This window comes from Parasteatoda tepidariorum, chromosome 1, assembly GCF_982258835.1.
Source record: "Parasteatoda tepidariorum strain Cologne lab strain chromosome 1, Ptep-v5.0, whole genome shotgun sequence".
NCBI lineage: Eukaryota > Metazoa > Arthropoda > Arachnida > Araneae > Theridiidae > Parasteatoda > Parasteatoda tepidariorum.
The window spans coordinates 121879871-121901492 of NC_141755.1; the positions used below are offsets into that span (position 1 = coordinate 121879871).

General features: G+C 29.9%; 1 protein-coding gene across 1 annotated transcript; it reads right to left on the minus strand.

The window, feature by feature from the left end:
* Window positions 1-9455: 9455 nt before the first annotated feature.
* Window positions 9456-19909, minus strand: LOC147816843 (uncharacterized). Its single transcript, XM_087151819.1, has 6 exons — window positions 19656-19909; window positions 16612-16742; window positions 16462-16501; window positions 13682-13762; window positions 13416-13470; window positions 9456-9696 (listed from the first exon to the last, which is right to left on the minus strand). The coding sequence occupies exons 1-6, from the start codon at window positions 19678-19680 to the stop codon at window positions 9552-9554; spliced, it is 477 nt and encodes a 158-aa protein (XP_087007945.1). The 5' UTR covers window positions 19681-19909; the 3' UTR covers window positions 9456-9551.
* Window positions 19910-21622: the final 1713 nt, after the last annotated feature.

Sequence of the window (21622 nt, forward strand, 5' to 3'; positions counted from 1 at the left end):
ATTAATTTTTTAATATATATTTTTATTTTTAAACTTGAATCAAGTGTTCTGTGTATAACAAAAAATCTATTTTTTCTTTGGGAAATAGCGAATAATAACTAATAGCGAACTTTTTTTAACTCCTTTTCAGTATCTTAAAGCGAATAAAGTCTTCTATATGTGAATAAAGGCTGAAAACGGGACAGAAGTCATATCAGGAGTCACGCACACATCACACCCCGTAAGTCCCTATAATATTGACCTATAAATTTCAAACTCCGCCCTAACTTAGAATTTAATGTATCCAGCATTTGTACCGAAGGATTTTTTTATATACCAATTAGTGGGCCCACAATCTGCCAAAATAAGTTTTGTTTACTAACCGGGCGGTGGTGTTTTAACCTAAATATTCGCGGTCAGGCATGTGAATCATGGCGCAGTTGGTAAAGCTGTGTGGCAAGTTAAATTTGTAGTCCACGATACCATGGGTTCGAAACCCTGAGACGGTCAACATTCAAATTTCTTCTTTTTTTTAATATTATTTTTTTAATATATATTTTTATTTTTAAACGTGAATCAAGTGTTCTGTATATAAAAAAAATCTATTTTTTCTTTGGGAAATAGCGAATAATAACTAATAGCGAACTTTTTTTTAACTTCTTTCCAATATTTTAAAGCGAATAAAGTCTTCTATATGTGAATAAAGGCTGAAAACGGGACAGAAGTCATATCAGGAGTCACGCACACATCCCACCCCGTAAGTCCCTATAATATTAACCTATAAATTTCAAACTCCGCCCAAACTCAGAATTTAATGTATCCAGCAATTGTACCGAAGGATTTTTTTATATACCAATTAGTGGGCCCACAATCTGCCAAAATAAGTTTTGTTTACTAACCGGGTGGTGGTGTTTTAAGCTAAATATTCGCGGGCAGGCATGTGAATCATGGCGCAGTTGGTAAAGCTGTGTGGCAAGTTAAATTTGTAGTCCACGATACCATGGGTTCGAAACCCTGCGACGGACAACATTCAAATTTTTTCTTTTTTTTAATATTAATTTTTTAATTTATATTTTTATTTTTAAACGTGAATCAAGTGTTCTGTATATAACAAAAAATCTATTTTCTCTTTGGGAAATAGCGAATAATAACTAATAGCGAACTTTTTTTAACTTCTTTCCAATATTTTAAAGCGAATAAAGTCTTCTATATGTGAATAAAGGCTGAAAACGGGACAGAAGTCATATCAGGAGTCACGCACACATCACACCCCGTAACTCCCTATAATATTAACCTATATTCAAACTCCGCCCAAACTCAGAATTTAATGTATCAAGCAATTGTACCGAAGGATTTTTTTATATACCAATTAGTGGGCCCACAATCTGCCAAAATAAGTTTTGTTTACTAACCGGGTGGTGGTGTTATAAGCTAAATATTCGCGGGCAGGCATGTGAATCATGGCGCAGTTGGTAAAGCTGTGTGGCAAGTTAAATTTGTAGTCCACGATACCATGGGTTCGAAACCCTGCGACGGACAACATTCAAATTTTTTCTTTTTTTTAATATTATTTTTTTAATATATATTTTTATTTCTAAACGTGAATCAAGTGTTCTGTATATTAAAAAAAATCTATTTTTTCTTTGGGAAATAGCGAATAATAACTAATAGCGAACTTTTTTTAACTTCTTTCCAATATTTTAAAGCGAATAAAGTCTTCTATATGTGAATAAAGGCTGAAAACGGGACAGAAGTCATAGCAGGAGTCACGCACACGTCACACCCCGTAACTCCCTATAATATTAACCTATAAATTTCAAGCTCGGCCCAAACTTAGAATTTAATGTATCCAGCAATTGTACCGAAGGATTTTTTTATATACCAATTAGTGGGCCCACAATCTGCCAAAATAAGTTTTGTTTACTAACCGGGCGGTGGTGCTTTAAGCTAAATATTCGCGGTCAGGCACGAGAATCATGGCGCAGTTGGTAAAGCTGTGTGGCAAGTTAAATTTGTAGTCCACGATACTATGGGTTCGAAACCCTGCGACGGTCAACATTCAAATTTTTTCTTTTTTTTAATATTAATTTTTTAATATATATTTTTATTTTTAAACTTGAATCAAGTGTTCCGTGTATAACAAAAAATCTATTTTTTCTTTGGGAAATAGCGAATAATAACTAATAGCGAACTTTTTTTTAAACTTCTTTCCAATATTTTAAAGCGAATAAAGTCTTCTATATGTGAATAAAGGCTGAAAACGGGACAGAAGTCATATCAGGAGTCACGCACACATCACACCCCGTAACTCCCTATAATATTAACCTATAAATTTCAAACTCCGCCCAAACTTAGAATTTAATGTATCCAGCAATTGTACCGAAGGAATTTTTTATATACCAATTAGTGGGCCCCCAATCTGCCAAAATAAGTTTTGTTTACTTACCGGGCGGTGGTGTTTTAAGCTAAATATTCGCGGTCAGGCATGTGAATCATGGCGCAGTTGGTAAAGCTGTGTGGCAAGTTAAATTTGTAGTACACGATACCATGGGTTCGAATCCCTGCGACGGTCAACATTCAAATTTTTTCTTTTTTTTAAGATTATTTTTTTAATATATATTTTTATTTTTAAACGTGAATCAAGTGTTCTGTATATAAAAAAAAATATATTTTTTCTTTGGGAAATAGCGAATAATAACTGATAGCGAACTTTTTTTTAACTTCTTTCCAATATTTTAAAGCGAATAAAGTCTTCTATATGTGAATAAAGGCTGAAAACGGGACAGAAGTCATATCAGGAGTCACGCACACATCACACCCCGTAACTCCCTATAATATTAACCTATAAATCTCAAACTCCGCCCAAACTTAGAATTTAATGTATCCAGCAATTGTACCGAAGGATTTTTTTATATACCAATTAGTGGGCCCACAATCTGCCAAAATAAGTTTTGTTTACTAACCGGGCGGTGGTGTTTTAACCTAAATATTCGCGGTCAGGCATGTGAATCATGGCGCAGTTGGTAAAGCTGTGTGGCAAGTCAAATTTGTAGTCCACGATACCATGGGTTCGAAACCCTGCGTCGGTCAACATTCAAATTTTTTCTTTTTTTTAATATTATTTTTTTAATATATATTTTTAATTTTAAACGTGAATCAAGTGTTCTGTATATAAAAAAAAATCTATTTTTTCTTCGGGAAATAGCGAATAATAACTAATAGCGAACTTTTTTTAACTTCTTTCCAATATTTTAAAGGGAATGAAGTCTTCTATATGTGAATAAAGGCTGAAAACGGGACAGAAGTCATATCAGGAGTCACGCACACATCACACCCCGTAACTCCCTATATTATTAACCTATAAATTTCAAACTCCGCCCAAACTTAGAATTTAATGTATCCAGCAATTGTACCGAAGGATTTTTTTATATACCAATTAGTGGGCCCACAATCTGCCAAAATAAGTTTTGTTTACTAACCGGGAGAAGGTGTTTTAAGTTAAATATTCGCGGTCAGGCATGTGAATCTTGGCGCAGTTGGTAAAGCTGTGTGGCAAGTTAGATTTGTTGTTCCGGGGGTCCTGGGTTCGAATGCCTGGGACGTGCACCTTTTCGAAAAAATTTCTTTTTTTCTTCTTTTGCTTATTTTACATTATATTATTTTTTTTAATGTGTTTTTCGATATTCTGGAGGGTCCTGCATTTTGGAAAAAAAAATTTTTTATTGCGAAAATGGGAGAAAAAAATGAAAAAATCCAGGAAAATCAGTTTGTTTGCTCTTTTTCGACTCCTTTTGTAACATTTTGGATTTTCTAGCATGCATGGGGTATTTTCTGTGTGTGAAATCCAGCAAAGAAAGCGTAATGGAATAATAAAAAAAAGAAGAAGAAAATAAAATGGCTCGAGTAAGGTTCATATTTCGAGACCCCCTAGCTCCCTTTAATATCAAAGGTATAATTTTCAAACTCTAAGTAGGGTTCTATGGTCCAAACATGGCTGCCGAAGAAAACTGTTCTGTTATCTAATACATTGTTTATTGTGCAACTTACAGTCCCTGACCAAATTATTAGACGCGCTATAAAGATTCTATGCAAAATTGTAATTATCGGGTGATAACTATACAGCTTTATTATTTTCACGCGGTTTACACTTGTTTGCGCTCCTGTATATCAATGGGTTAAATTAGACAATATATAATATAAATTTGACAATTGGATAAATTAGACGATATATTTCATAAATATAGAATATTTAGTATATTAGTATATTTTAATAATTAGACCAAATTATTAGACGCGCTGTAGTTTTTTAATAATGACATGATTTGCACGAGTTTAAACGTAATACTTTTATATTTAAACATACATGCAATGGGTTTTTATTCAGGAGATTTTTTATATACCTCCTACTTATATTAATTTTAACGTATTGCATTACAATGTTAACCAATCGATACACAAACGTAAACTAGTGTGCAAACCGGTTTCAGACGCTAAAAAACAATAAAGCTGTATAGTATCACGTGATAAATAAGATTTTACATAGAATCTCATAGTTCGTCTAACAATTTGTCCAGGGACTGTTTGTGATCGCTTTTTCAATAAAGTTAGATACTTAACAAATTTAAAACAAGTCAAGAGCTATAAGCGATAAGCAGAGAGCTCGCCGCTCTTAACTATACTCAATACTTAATGACATCCATGACGTTCTATTGTGTTTCTAAGTTGCTGATTTAAATCTTTCTTTCCACAACTTTTTCCTAAATGTTATGTTACAAAAAGGAAAAAGAATGTTTTTAACGTCGTTATTTAATTTTCTTATTTAAAATAAGTAATTTGTAATTCTGAAAAGTAAAATAAGTTCTTCTTACTCTTTCTTGCTTAACTGTAACTGTTCAATGAATTGTTTTTTTTGTTTGTTTTTTTTAGTATTGGGAGAAATTTGCAAATCCTCCACAAAGGCAAATTTCTCCCAATATTTGATCCAAGAGTTCCCTTGTCTTCTGGATTGGGTTCAAAATGACAAGGCTAAGTAGTTGAACATTAGTAGCCGTAAACCCAAAAATTGGGTCAGCCGTTCAACGACGGTTATATATCAGTGAGGATATTTTACACAGCACTGTGATCGGTGAAAGACGGATGCGGAATTCTTATTAACCAGTCATCGTTGGAATTCGAACCCGGTTCATCTCATAGGAAGGTGAACTCTCTATCCCCCGAGCCATCACGGCTCTAGGTAAATGTTTCATAAAGTCACTTAGCTTCTTGAAGCTGCGTATATACTTTAGCTGTCAATCCAGCTAAACAGGGGTTCAAATCCCATCGTTGACACCACATAATTTACTCCATTCCTTCCGCACGTGAGAAGTTTCTACTGTCTTGCACTCCTCATATACATGATTAGGCAAAATAATTGTGTAAATAACTACATTATCATTTTCACAGAACCGGAGCTCATACATAGCCCCATTGCACTTTCTGTTTATATATATATAGATAGATAATAACCTATTTTTAGACTTTTAAATTTTTTAAGCTTAACATTAATTTTTGTGTTTTTAATAAATGTTTTTTTATTTGGTGTAATACAGATAATTTGCGTCCGGCAAAAATATTTAATTTAATTTTATTTTAAATTGTGCAATTTAGCGTTTATAAAAAGGATCCTAACTGATATAATTATGTGTAAAAACAAATTTACTAATTTTCAATGACAATTTTACTAATTTTACATAAATAAACAATTATCTTTTATGTTTAATGTGCATTGAATTTAATATCATAAAAATTAGTTAGCTTTAAAAGGAAAGAAAAGGTTGGTTTATTTGAGATGCTTGTTTTTTTCTAAAATAACTTTTTTTTTTCTAATTTAACTTTCTACTCTAGAATCAGATCATTGGCAGCACCGTTTTTAGTGCACTCTGACATGAGGTTGTATCGTCAAAAAGACCTCTTTAAGTTAGAGCTTCGCACAAATATTTTGAATACATTTTAATATACTTAATTTGCTTTGTTAAATTTTTTGTTTTTATATTTTTTCGCGTTTCCTTGTTTGAACTTTCTCGCATTTGATGCAGATGTTTGTCAGGTCACTGGTTGAGGTTTTAATGGTCTCTCCTAGAAGGTTTTTTTTCATCACAAAATCTATGAAAAAAAGTCAGTGCCTCCCAAAAAGTGGTCGTAAAAAAAAAAAGAGACGATCATTCTCTGAACATCATGTAAGTCTTTTTCTGCACCACTCAATTTGGCTTATTGAAAACCACCAGTCTTTAGGAAAACAATCTCTTTTTTTTATAACATATATATTGCAAATATTCACATAAAGTGTTGGTCAAAATCTTTTGAAATCAAATGTTAAAACAGAAGTTTAAATATTTAAGAAAAATGTCCGAAAATTCTGTGATTGTCATGAAATTGTGGAGCCCTAACCCTTATCACCCCCTTGGCATACAATGGGCTGTTGAAAGAATGCTTTGCTTTATTGCTTGAGCTACAATGCAGTGAAAAACAGTGCTTGATACTACTTTTCCAATAAATCTCTTTGCATTATTTATTTAGTTTTATTCGTTATTTATTTTCTTTCTTACCTTCAATTTTAGAGTAATATTCGGAAAAGGAAAAAAAGATAGCAGTAACTTGTAATGTAAAGCCAAACTAAAAATATTTTATTTAAACTATTAGCAAATGTTGATACATGCCTGTAAATCATATTTACTACAAAATATTTGAATTAAAAAGAGTTAATTTTAACATGTTCTAAAATGTTTTTTTTTATAAAAAAAATTCTTCACTGCGTGGTGCAGCAGCCTATGAAGGGTAAAAGCCTACTGTGCACATCCAAGTTTTTGTGACTGTAGGCTCTGGAGTGTCAGAGCAAATGTTGGGTGGTCAACCAAGCGTGGAAATCCCCAATGTTTGGCACTTATTCAGGGTCCCCACTCAATTTCAGAAGGAAAAAAAATTCCATGACTTTGCTAAAAAAAGTTCAGTGAAAATCCAGATCATATTTTATATATACCATGCAATTTTTCATCAGAAATGATTTTACTTTTTATTTGTAGTGTCAAATACTAGATTTTGTGAGCAAAACAATATCATGGAAAGAGGAATAAAAAATGCAAGTTTGGCTAAAATGTGAAATTTTTGCAACAAATAACTGTAATAGATATCAGAATTATTTGTCTCAAAAGATTACATAAAAAATGTGGTTTACCAGAAACAAATCTGTTACCTGATCTACAGTTGAAAACTTTTTAAGAGAAAAATAAAGATATGAGTAAAAACTTATTATTTTGATAACATATTCCTATCTTTTGATTTTTTTTTCTTCTAATTTTTGAACATAATTAATCCTATCTTGCAGCAGGCTTCCCACTCAATTTCTGAAAAAAAATTTCCTAACTTTTCCATGTATATCAGGTAAATTTCGATAGAAATCCAAACCATATTTTATCATACCATGAAATTTTTCATCAGAAAACTTTGAATTCTTGTCAAATTTCTTGTAATGTGAGCAAAAAAACATATAATATAATGAGAATGGAAACATAGAAAAGTTTCACTAGAAAAAGAATCCTACTTCTAAGGTAGATATATATTCAACTTTTATTATAGACATACTTTATAAAATAATTCTACTAGATGCTAGAATTAACTCGAATCTCGATAACTGTTACTGACAATTCGAAGACTGATCATTTACCAGGTTTGTTGAAGGATTTTTCTAGACTATTCAACTTTCCTTGACAATTACCTGATTTTTAGAGTCAAAATAAAATTCCCTGAAAATTTTAGGTTTTCTGTGTTCTCTCTGCCATTTTATTGAATGGATGTGTCAACTTTGACTGGTCCGAAGCTGTGCACGAGATTGCACCACCGGGACTCTCTCCAGTTAAAACAAAGGAAAATTGTTTAACAGGCAGAAAAATTAAATAGAGATTAATTTTTTAAATACCTGCTACATTTTAGATTTTCAAATCCATGACTTTCCATGAATAATTCTAAGAATTTTTCATTACTTAAAATTTTAGTTACTTATGGTAAAGAATTGTGAAATTATGTCACGAGGCGGTGCTCTAATCAATATTATTCAGTTGCCATTCAACTCTGGAACAGGGAGCTGCCACTTCACAATGACCTTGTCAATTTTATATCTTTAAACTTGTAAATAAATTATTATGTGTGTTACAGTCCACTGGTTAATAGATCGATACATCACAAACACTAAACACTTACAATTGAAGTTACAATTTTCTCCGACAAAAACACAACCATAAATTAAAAAAGCATTGTAATAACAATAATTGAAATGATAGATATAACCAAAACTGTTATACTCTGTATCTTCATATTAATTGATTTTAAACTTAAAAAACAAAGTAAAGAAAGAGTTGCAGCAATGAAGTGGCTAAAAAAAATATGAAAGCAAATAACTAAATACAGTCAGATATATGTTATTTAAAGCTGTTTTATTTCTTCTTAAAAGTGTAATATAAAAAGCTTAAACTAGAATTTTAAATTAATAAAAAAATAAATAAATAAATTTTGAAATCACGAAAGTTTAAAAGCTAATTTGCTCTAGAAATTACGTTCTTTCTTTCATTTTTAGAAAGAAACTATATTTTAATAAAATATGACTGGGAGAGCGGATTTTGTTACAAATTCAGATATTTACACTGTGAAAATTCTATTTTAAAAATTAGATTTTTAGGCAGTCTAAATCCATGACGTATCATGTTTTTTTTAAAAAGAAATAGTTAAAATCATGACAAAGTTTGTTTAATACCGAAATCTATGACTTTCTATGATTTTTCATGACATTCCAGGAGCGCGGTAGAGATTTTTTTCCTTTGAGGCACAGTTAAAAGTAACTGCTATTTTTTTATTATACAATACTATTACAAGCTTTCAAGTTTTAGTAATATTCCTTTATAATAGTTTAGTTAGAGCATATAATAGATTGGTAAAACTATTATAAGCTCTGAAGTTTAGTATTAGTCAAGTTTAGATTATCAGTGTTTATAGTAATATTTATCTGTATCAACGGACATTTATAATTTATAAATGTATTCTTAAAAATTCAACGTTGTTTTACTTGATAAACAAATATTTAAAGCAAATATGAAACAATATTTATTTTTTTATTATAAGAAAATATTTCATGTTAGAAGTATTTTGATTATTTATAGTATTATGAGCTTTAAGACAGTTTTGGAAGAAAATTTCAAGTATTACTGTCAAAAATCAGTTTAAGAAATCCAAAAAACTTAACATCCAAGGTATAAAAACCTTTTTTTAAAACCCAGACACAAATTATCACCTTTGTATTTTTTTTTTTTACAATAAAAGGGATGAAAATACTGCATTTTTTTACTCGAAAAATCAATTAAAACACTGCATAACACTCATACAAGCAAACTTCAATTAGAAGCAATTAAAAAAAACAATCTCTTGTTTGCAACTAAATTGAGACCAAGTCATTAATAGAAAGTGACTTTAATTCAAGTAAAAACGAAATCAAAAATTTAATAAATATCTTCATTATATAAATATTTCACAACAAATAATCTCTGTGTTCAAAAGTTGTATTCTTCTATAACAATCTCTTCATCAGGCAATATCTTGACATTTTCATCTGACATGTTAGTATCATCAATTGGGTCGCTCTCTTCCTCTCCAAAACAAAAGTGGTCTTTTTCATCTAACGTCTTTCCCACTTGGCTATTAATATATGAAATATTACAACAATAAAAGTAAGTATTCATTAAATCAATAGTAATGAAAACGATTATCAATGATGGTGAAAATAAAGATTAAAAGATAGAGAAATGATTTTTTTTTTCCTTTTTGAAAGATATAGAATAACTTTCAATTTAGAAAAAGAAAACATCCTTAAACTTATGTTTGTTTCTCATTAAATTAAGAAAACTGAATTGAGAGAATACTACTAAGTATAAAGAAGTCATTAGTAAAATAAAATTTTCAGATAATTCTATATACCTTGTACTTTCGCATTGCTTCAATTTTATATTACAAAATTATTTGCAGTAAGAGTAGGGGTTATTTCCTGAGCATATTTGAAGATTTTCTTAAAGTTAACAGATTTTTTTTCTAATATTAAAATCAGCAAACACAAAACTATGATGAAAATTTTAATTACTTTTCTTTAATTCATTTAAAGATATTAAATTAAACGAAATTTAAAAATTTAAGAATTTTCTATTTATTTATTTACGGAATTTCTGAAATTTACATAAAATATGACTTTTTATCTAATATACATTTTTTGCTTGATATATGTGCCTAATTTTGGGAAAATGAAGATATAGAAATTTTGAATATAAGAACATGAAGATTGTGCTGCAGATTGACTCAGTAAATTCTGCTGTAAGGTATATAAGTTGCACTGCAATGCCATAATCAAAAATACAAAAGTAATAACCAATCAGAGTTTTTAAATGAAGGAGTACATTGCATAAAACAGATTTCATAAAACAGTTTGCAAGAAAATATTTAAAATTGATTTAAAATGGTTCCTAAAAACAAAATGCAACTTTCTAAACTAGCTAACATGCGGTGAATGAAATTATCACTAAGTTACAAAAGTTAAATTAAAAATAATGTAACTCTAGTGAAAAATATCAGAAAGTCTTTTTTTGAGTAGGGGTGTACCTTGAAATGATAATAATATTTGTTTTCTGGGAAAGGTGTGTCGTTTATGAAAGAGCAAAATCATTGATCTGTCTGGGTTTTTTTAAGAGGTACCTATTTTGTGAAAATTTAGACATAATTAGTGCAAATAAAAAATTATATTTAAAAAATCAACACAAAAATATGGTAAAGGAAGAAAATATTTTCGAAAATTGTCACTACAAATAAAAATCATTTATGACTTATTTCTATATATTTTTCCCTATATATTCAAAAACAATTTTGGTATTGTAAAATTTTGGGCTAAAAATTTTATCTAAATTACAAAAAGCATAAATCTGTAAAAAATCATTGTCCATAGTAAAACTCCAACTTGAACTTAATAAAAACATGCATTTAACAGTACTAATACTAAAAGTTATTCTAATTATGGGAACATTTTCCTCTGGGTCATACAGAAAAAAGTTTCACAGAGAAAAAAATATTAGAAATGTCAGTTAAAAAAAATTTACAATAGTGTTTATGATAATGTTCGAATTTCGACTTCTTGTAAAGCTTACAGAGGGAGAGCCTCACGCTTAATTTTAAAAAACTCAGCGGGAAAAAAATTCGCCTTGATATGGCGTAAACGACCGATTAGGTTTCCCACATTGACGGAACATGTGCTACCGTTTTGTAAAAGACAGCTGGCAGGAAAGCTCTTCTTTTCCATAGATTGCAACAAGAACACAGATTTGCATGAGAACTTGCTTTTTCATTTGTGAAACTGCCGTTTTTCCTAAAGTTGAATTTGTGAAGGTACCGCTAAACGGTAGGAAATTTACTCTGGACAGACCCTTGAGCTCAGTATTTATTTAATATCCATAAAAACAATACAGTATAACCCTACAACAACACAGAATTCAAAACAAGTTAGCGTTCCAAAATCGTGCAATTCTAAGATGTATTTATTACTTAATTCTACATATTTAAAGAATAATTAATACGTTTAGGTATATATTTATAAAATAAAAATAAAAAATACCTTGGCAAATATACTTAATTAAAAAATATATGACACTAAAATTTTATACTTTTATTGTAAAATATGTAAAATTGTATCTATTATTTGAAATCAAAGTTCTAATTTTTGGTTAAATTAGAACTAATCCATATTGCCTTTATAGACAACTGCATTTAAATCCTTAAAAATATTTTCTCACAGCGCTTCTGTTTTGAGATTAAGCTCTTTTGTTCTCCTATACGGTTTATTTTTATGTTTGTACGGTTACCTATGGTTATGTACGGTTACCTATGGTTATGTACGGTTACTTTCTTATGTTTGTATTGTTTAAAAAATGATTCCAAGGAGTAAAAAATAAGGACTAGTTAAATAGCTGCAAAAAACAAAAAAAATTTAAAAACTATAATTTTCATTTCTCAATCATAAGACCCTTATTTTCTTGAAGAAATCTTAAAATAGTTTTTAATTTTGGAGAAATTGTAATGGTTAGCACCTCTGAAAATAGCACAGGAATATGAGTGTGATGCTATTTTCAACATTTGTTTTGATGCCAGTTGATGGTAAATTCAGAAGGAGTAGGTGTGAACAAATTGCGTAAATATTTTCATAAATAAGCAGACATTCAATTTCAATATGAAGATGAAAGAAAAGCCATGATCTCCAAATAATCTGCTGTAGAAAAATTTAGTGTTAAGAGTTACGATTCTGAGAAGAAAAAGAATGGAACAGTCTTCTTCTCTAACTAAAGATAGTATTATCTCAATATGTTTATCTTTAGCGCAACTTTATATTTCATTTTACAACCGCATTGAACAGTCAAGCCAATTTCAGGTTTACAACCATCAATGCTTAACTATGTTTCCTTGTAAATTTTGAACCCTACCCGGAAGACAAGAAAACTCCTGGATCAAACATTGGGATTAACCAACCCTTGTAATGTTGCACACAATTTTTGCACAAAACTTAATTTATAATCCTAAATTGAGGTACAGTGTTTCAGAAGATATAATTTTCAATATTTATAAAACATTTTCTTGAGAGTGTAAAGACAAATGTATCTAGTCCATCTAATTGAAAAAAAAAAACACAAAATTCTTCAAAAAAGACAATCTTTTACAAGATCTAACATCAAAGGAAATGTACTACATTAGAGAATAAAAAGAAAGATAGTATGCATACAAGTACAAAGTAATAGCAATTGTATGTGGTCACCTTTAAGACAAGTTGGAATATTTTTAGATTTAAAAATATTTAACACATATTTTTTCAAAATATAATTTACAATTTTATTAAAAAATATAATTGATAATTTTAAAACTAAAATCAATAACAATAAAAACCAAATTGAAGAGAATTTAATTGTTTGAAAGAATCAGGGGTGATTTTGAGTCGAAGTCAAAAAACCCTGAAAATTTCTTGAGTAAAATCATTAATGACGTGTTTCAAAAAATAAATGTCTTTATAAATTTAAATCATTGATATTTCCACAACATGAAATTCTAAATAAATTATATACAACATAATTTAAATTAATAATTTTGTAAAGAGATGCCAAGAATAAATTCTAGTTCCTAATATTTCGAAATAAATTATACAACAATTTTTATGCATAAATGTGATCAATGATTTCTTGAAACTTCTGGGACTTGGAATTTATGAAATTTTCGGATTGCGGTAAGCAGAATCATCTCTGAAGAATATTGGACTTAATACAGCTTAATTAGTAGATTGCATCACTACAAGGTTTTAAAAATTAAAAAATTAACATAAAATGATAATTAATTACCTGAAAAACTTTTTTATTTTTATATCTCCTAATTCTTTTGTTAGTGTTACATGAGCTAAAATAATTAAAAAAATTGAAAGAAATATTTTAATCTATTTATTATGTTTTTTTTTCCAAATAGAATATTAAATTGTTAATACCAGGATATAAATCTCTTTTTTGAAATTTTGAAAGATAAGGAACTAAGTCAACTTGTAGCTGTCTCATACTAAGAGAAGAGCCTGAAAAGAATAGGCAATGCACTTAATTCATAAGTTGATTAATACCAGGATTTAAATCCCTTTTTTGCAATTTTGAAAGATAAGGAACTAAGTCAACTTGTAGCTGTCTCATACTAAGAGAAGAGCCTGAAAAGAATAGGCAATGCACTTAATTCATAAGCTATAAAAAAAATCCAAGTTGAACAATAAAATGTAAATTAAAAAGTTACCAACATTTCATAACCATAAATACCCATAGCTGCCAACATGGATAGGAATAAATCCAGTAGATTTTAAGAAAAAATAAAAATTTTATAACTGTTCCATAATTTTTTAACCGTTTTGGGAAGTTTGGGATTTTTATAGTCATCACAATACAAAAACTTTATTACACTAATAAAGTTTATTACACTATAAAACTTTATTATACTAATAAATAGTCTGCAATATTTTCCATTTACGATTAATATTAAATAAATTTGAAATGCTTCTTTTTATTATTTTTAACTTTTATTTTAAAAAGGACAAGTAAATCATTATTGATGATTAAAAGATTTTACTATTTAAGTACAGAATAAAACAAACTTAAATTTTCAGAAAAAAGAAAAGCTTTAAACTAATTACAATAAGTGAGGCTCGTTCCCTTATGCACTAGCTATACTTATTTAAGTATTCAAGCAAGTGATAAATTGTGTAAAAATTTTATTCCGATTAAGGATATTTTTCAAAAACTTAATCAATTATAGGGAATTTTCTAAAATGTATGAAAACCAGGAGAACAGGGTGCGTAGCCAAATCTTTGAATCAAAAATAAGCACGTTTTAAAAACTTTTCAAGCACTTTACAAAAATTTTCAAGCACTCAAAAAATTCATATTCTATCAATGATATAATTGAAAAACAAAAACTTTTTATTAACAGTTTTAGCGTTAAAAAAAAAACAAAAAGGAAACGGGCGTAAATCAAAACAATCAGTACCTTCCCGCATCACTAATAATTCAACTTGACCCTGAACTCTGAACTGAGTAAATTCAACTTGACCCTGAACTCAGAATAAAAGTACCCTTACCCCCTACGTCAAAAAAAGTGTTAGAAGTAAAATAAAATAAACAAAAACAAAAATAAATTAAATTAAAAAGAAAAACATTTCATAAGGATCTGATATTCTCTATCCGAATTGGAGCACTCGGGTTTCGGTTTCAAGTGTGCGCAAGTCATAACATGGGTACGACATGAAGTCCGCGTAAAAAAAGCACTTTTTAAAAACGCCAGCTGAAAAAAGCACCTTTAAAAGCTTTTAAAAACGAAATCCCCCAAAAAGCACCTTTAAGTACTTTTTACAAACGCTACGCACCCTGAAGAATTTTTATTATACCAGTAGACCTGGGGAAAAATGGCAAAATCCAGTAGTCGACTGGTAAATCCAGAAGAGTTTGCAGCTATGAATACCCATTTTAAAAACATCATCATTATCAATGGCTCGACAGCCCAGGGTGGGCCTTGGCCTTCTCAAGAAGTTTAAACGAAGTTCAAGTGAGTTTAAACTTCTGAAAAAGTTTAAACACATACAAATGCAAATTTTGAATATTTTAGGTGGATCTAAGAATCTAGTTAAAAATTTCCAAAGTCTAAAAAAGTTAAAGCTTTCTAGGAAGATCAATGCTTCCTAATAATGAGAAAAAAAACCTAGAAATATTTTCTCTGAGAATTGTAATCTATAGTAACTGTTAGGTCATTTTAAAAGATTTTGAGCAGAATGAAACTTTTTAGAAAATTATGCCCATGCAAATTTTATATCAACTATAATGCATGGAAGAATTAGTGGCTTTTGGATTTGGCATTGGTTCCTCTTTGAATTGTGGCATTGTAACGTAATGTCTCTTTTATTATTAGAAAAAAATAAAACTATAATTTCTTTCCAAGAAAAAACAAACTATTTTGAGAGAATTTAATGAATATTTACAGTTATATTGTTTTCAAAACTCACAACATAACAGTTTAGACAGCAATGAAGCATTGACTATATTATTATTGCAGGAAGTGTTGCCAAATCTTCCAACAATAAATAAGCACCTTTTAAGTACTTTTTAAGAGTTCAAAATATATTTTTAATCACTATATACATTAACAAAATGCAAAATAATTTTCAAATTTTACATGATCATGATAAAATAACCAGTTTCTGACAACGAACTCTTTTCTTGATTATATTAGCTTTTATAAAAAGATCAAGAGTTTTTCCAGTCTGATATCAGGTGGTGGAGAATAAAGTCTAAAATTGAGAATATCTAGCAAAATGCAGCAGAGTTGCACATGAGAGAGCAAGAATGTCAGTGAGCCCAGCTCAGAAGACTTACATGCAGACCCGCAAGTATTTCATCAAACAAGTAAAATGATTGGCACTTTCATACGCTACGGATTGAGGGTACATCGAAATGGATTGTGGTTTAATGAATTGCGAAAACGTTGAATAGAATAATGTGAAAAACACGCTTCTGCATATTATGCGTCAAAAATCGACAAAGTAAAGAAAAAAAATCTAATTTTTGAAAAGGGAAAATTAAGCAGTCTTTAAAAACACTGAATAAAAAAGCATCTTAAGGGCCTTTAAAAAAAGAAAATCGAAGATAAGCACCTTTAAGCACTTTTTAAAAACTCTATGCACCATGTATTAAAACATAGATAAAAAAATTAATTTTACAAAACTGCAATTAATCTTCAACTACTCACATAAGTACAGTGAAGTTTAGATATTTTTACTAAGTGGTAATGCTGGAAGCAAGTTTATAATTTTGCTTTAAAAAAATAAAAAATAGGAACAAAGTAACTATTAAAATAAAGTCTTACCACTAAAAGCATACTTCAGAGATTTTTGCAACCGCCTTTGCTGTAAGATCAAAAAAGAAATAATAAATAAATAAAATTTTAAAAAATTGAAAGCAGATATAAAATTACAAAACAATAATTTTGCCTCAATCAAAGAATCTTCATATATACCTTAGATAAATTTTCGTAAAATTGAGGTTTGTGCAGTGCTCTCCCCCTCCTATTATTCACAGAGGACAAATTGAACATCAGACCTCTAGACGCCAAAGACACCATATAATCATTCATTGTGTCACACGACTCTGAAACAAATATATATATATATACATAATTTTTCCCTAGAATAATGGTAGAGACAATTTCAGTTTTTGACTTTTTTTTAAATTTCTCAAGGTTTTTAGTTCATGAGATTTTTTTTTTATACTTAGCTATAAAGCTTAAAACTTTCAGAAGTTTGAGAAACCAGCAATAAATTACAAAAAAAAAGGATTTTTTAACACCCTATGCCAGAAAGCCAATCAAGAATCTTGTAACTTGTATAGATTATTTTGGTTGTTATTTTCAATAACAGCATAAAATTTCATAAACCTAACTAAATATTTATGGAGTTAAAGACATTTAAAAAAAAATGAATTCCTTTGTCTTATGTTTTTTTTAATTTTTATTTTTTATTTTTTTTTATTTTTTATAACTTCAATATCTAATATAATTAAACAAAATTGTTAGAGAAATTTAAAATTATTTACAAAAATATGGATTTAAAATTTGAAAAGAAAAATCAATAAAAACTACTTAAGATATGAGTATTTAAAGTAGTTCGCTTAGATTGCGCACACACAGAAAATTAAAAAAAAATTCATATTTCTGTAATGCCCCGGGGCCCTGACGGTCAAGGGGGCCCCATATGAAGAGACCACATTATGTTTTTTCAAAATACAGTACTCTAATTATATATATGTAGGAAAGAAATTGTGTTAAGATAGAGTTGCTGAAAATTTTCTTTTTTGTAATTACGTACCTACTATAACATAAAGGAAAGGGTAAAAAACGGTATAACACCTTTCGCGAATTATTTCCCTTTCTCATAAGAACAAACACGCTTTGCAGAGAAGGGGAAAGGCCACAGCTGCATGTAGTTGATTGTTAACACTTTCTGTACATTGCACTTCTGTTTGCATTGTTTCCTCTACTATCTAGCGTCAGACCCAGTGGCGTGCCAACCAGGGTGAGGCAGAGGGCCCCTCTAAAATTTAAGTGATGGGGCAAACGATGCGCTTCGCCCCTCCTGAAATTTAGACACTCACAAAAATAAAGTAAAATCGGTAATTTAAAATTAAAAATTTTCTATTTTGAAGCTATTTTTGAAATAAGAAAACTTTATATTCCACTAACATTTATGTGCTTTGCCTCTTCTGATATTTAGTTATTCGCCAAGACGAAGTCCATTAAAATAGGTAATTTTAGAGAAGAAGAAAAAAAAGCTATTCTTTCTCAGCTTTGAAGTTATACATCAAGTAGGAAACTTTATTTTGTTATGGGCGATTAATATGTTTTTTGACTTTTGGCAAAGTAAAATGAAAGTGGAAAGAATATTTTAATTACAATTTTCACTCTATTTTCTTCCGAAATAGTAATGAGGGGGCGAACATAGTGTTTCACCCCTTTTGAAATGTCAAAGTGCTAAAAAATAATAGAAATTGGTAACTAAAAAAAATTTCATCTTTGAATCTATTTTCCAAATAGAAAACTTTATTCTCTTCTGAAATAAAAGTGAAGGAGGTGGGGGATTTGCATCTCATCTTCTGAAATTTAGACATTAACATTAATAGAATAAAATCAAGTAAAGTAGGAAATTTTAGAAGAAGAAAATTGTTTTGTTTTATAACTTCGACGATATTTTCCTAATAGAAAACTTAATTTTCCTCTTAAATTATAGTAAGGGGATAGGAAACTTTATTTTCTTCTGAGATAAAGTAAGGGGGGCTAAAATGTGTTTTGTATCTTCTGAAATTTAGACATTTGAAATAATAAAGTCTAGTAATTTTTTTTCTTTAAAAAAAAGAAAAAAGAAAGAAACTTTGAATCTATTTTCCAAAAAGAAACTTTTATTTTCCCCTTAAATTAAAGTGAGGGGGTAAAGAATATACTTCGCCCCTTCTGAAATTCAGACATTCGCAGGAATAAAATCAAGTAAAATTTATATTTAACTCTTATTTTCGACTTTAAAGCTATTTTCCAAATCGAAAACTTTATTTTCCTCTGAAATTTAATTGAAATGGAAGATAATGTGCGCCACCCCTTCTGAAAATTTGACATTCGCTACAATAAAGTAAAGTAGAATTGAGAATTTTAGAAAAATAAACTACTTTTTTTCCAATTTGCTAGCTATTTTCCAAATTGAAGTAGAAATTGGTATTTTATGATTAGCATTATATTTAGAGGAAAAGGAGGCTACTGTGGACATGGGGGACAGGAGAAGACAGAATGAATATTTCCCCCCTAGTCATATTTTCTCAGTGAGATGTCGTAAATTGGTAACATTAACGTACAGTGAACCAAAAAGTACCACCCTGAATAACTTTTGATTTAATGATCGGATCTTCACGTTCTAGGACTCCATCTTAATAATTCGAGGGTGTGACATCAAACATGCAAATTAATTAGTGCACGATATTTTATTTTAAGTTACGCAATCAGACACAAAAACATACTTTCTCTGAATAAGCATAACTTTTGTTCAACAGATTCGATTTTCTAATCCCCGTAATATAGGAGGTAGCTGTAATCTGGGGAATATGGTCCCAATAGTTGGGTCGGGTGAGCTATCCAAAGTTTGGACCCCCAAATGTTAATTTTATTTTTTTGTATTTCACTACAGATCGAGAGCTTTTTAAGGGAATTGAAAAACTTTTGCACACGGTTATAAAATTCTGTTATCTAAAGATAATTCCTCGCAAGAAATAACTTCTTAGTAAATATTTATTATTTTTTATTTAATGTTTTCATAGTGTTTTCATATAAAAGCAGTGTTTTCAGCAGCTTTTAGTGTTTTCATGTAAAAGCAAATTACATAATAAATATTGAAAACTTTATTGCTCTGTTTAATACTGGATAGTACTAGTTTGAAACTTCGATTTTGTTATTATGGAATCGAAACAAAAAAAAATATCTATATTATGAATTTTTTAAGCGATTATTAAAAATAGCTAACTTACTGATTAGGACCAACTTCTTTAACATCTTTCTTTTTCTAGTTGCAGGGAAGCAAGATTTTCAAAGAAAGAGCCAAACATACATAATTTTTTTTATTGCTTTCATTGTAAATATTGTAAACAAAATAAATAAATTATTTTTTGCATGGCATCTTTCTCCTTTTATTTATTTTTTTCTAAACGAAGTTTTAACTAGTAATAAACTCCAGTTGTTATTGTTTGCATCATGGCAAAATAAAGATCATCTTTAGTCCTACAGTTAAAAACTTTGGCATTTGTTTCGATTTGTAACTTAGTTGGTAATTTTGCAGTATAAATGTATGCACTTTTTACGCAAAATGGGATTTTTCAAAGGCTTCGTCATCATATGAAATTACGCTTTTTTATCAAATAATATGCTATTTTTATAACTGCCGTGAGTTTGTAACAGTTACTAATGACTGCCAGGACAAGTTTAGAATGTTCTAAATCAAAATTCTAAACTTCCTAAGGCTTTAGCAAAACGTCAATACAGAGAAAAGCTGTAGTTTTGCCAAAATGTAATGCGTTTGTGGTTTAATTTCTTTTTTAATATTTAAAAACTTCCCCCAATGCTGTATTATCTGGGGTCATAAAAATTTTAAAAAAACTGCGAATAAGGCAGTGATTTTGATAATTTTCATGTCTATCAAATTGGCGATTTTTAAGTAAGTTTAATAATTTTCAAAATATTTAAACTATTCGTTCGTTCTAAGGCCCAGATAATTCTTCACAGCTTGATGATATACATATTATATCCGTTTGAACAGCTGACCCAATATTGGATTTTCGAATACTAAAGTTCAACTCCGTAGCCTTGTAATTTTGAACCAATACAGAAGACAAGGAAGCTCCTGGATCAGTACCCCCAGAGGTTTTGATTTGTTGTGGGAACATGGAGGACTTTGCGACTCGACAGATTTAACGTGCATCAGTCTCCATTTACTACTCGGGGAGTCTTTGGCCAGCCTGGGATCGAACCCACGAATTCACGGACATGGGCCCAGTGCCCTACCAACCAGGCAATCCCGGCCCTAAAATGATCTTTATATATAGTTTAAAATCATCGCTTTGCTTCAAGTATAAGGCACATAAACTGTAGTTTTTTTTATTTTCATAGCATAACTTTTTCTGCTGAAGCACAAGTTTATTAACTTTCTGCCACTCATCACAATTGAAACGAGTAAATATCGACACGAAATTCACAAATTTACAGGTTTGAGAGAGGGCCTCTCTGATTGAGTGGTCTCGCCATTTCGGTCAGCGTGGACGTGGCGGGTTCGAATTCCGTCATAAACCTGGATGATATCCGTTTGATATCAATCCTGTATCTTTATGATATCTTTCTCTTACTTGTACTATCTGTTCTTCAAGTTGACATGCTCTTATAAGTCGTACTTTGTGATGAGCATACAAGCCTGGATATGCATTCAAATAAATAAATAAATACAGACCTATGTGCTTAAATCAAAAGAAAGAACAGGGCACAACAAGTTACTAATTAAAATGGTATAGTAAGAATGAAAGATACATTCTGGATTAAAGTGGGAACCCAACCCACGACCTTTACGTTTTAGAATGTTTAGCGGATTGACAATACTCAGTGGCCATGAAGACCTCAACCATTTGTTCATAGTACATGCATATTATTTATTTGGTTTATTGGATTTACATACATTTGCAGGCATGTGTGCTCAATTTAGACTTATAAACCTTTGTCAAATAGAAGGACAGCAAAAAGATACATCCAGTGTAACAGCGGGATTCGAACCCGCTCCCTCCGCGCTTTGCACAGCTTTTGGCGAGTGATACCGCTCTGCAAGGGAGGCCCCAGTTCATACATAATCAGGGTTATGAGCTTATATATACAAAGAAATGCCTTATAAATTCTTGTAAAGTGGAAAATCAGATATCACAAAATAAGGAAGTTCAGTCCAAAAATACAACCAGGT

Excerpts from the sequence above, each read along its gene's own strand:
- LOC147816843 (XM_087151819.1), bottom strand. The coding sequence starts at position 19,680 with ATGTTAAAGAAGTTGGTCCTAATCA. Across the intron at positions 16,502-16,611 it reads TTTACGAAAATTTATCTAAG|CAAAGGCGGTTGCAAAAATC; the intron begins GTATATATGAAG and ends TTGATCTTACAG. Across the intron at positions 9,697-13,415 it reads AAAATAAAAAAGTTTTTCAG|CCAAGTGGGAAAGACGTTAG; the intron begins GTAATTAATTAT and ends ATATATTAATAG.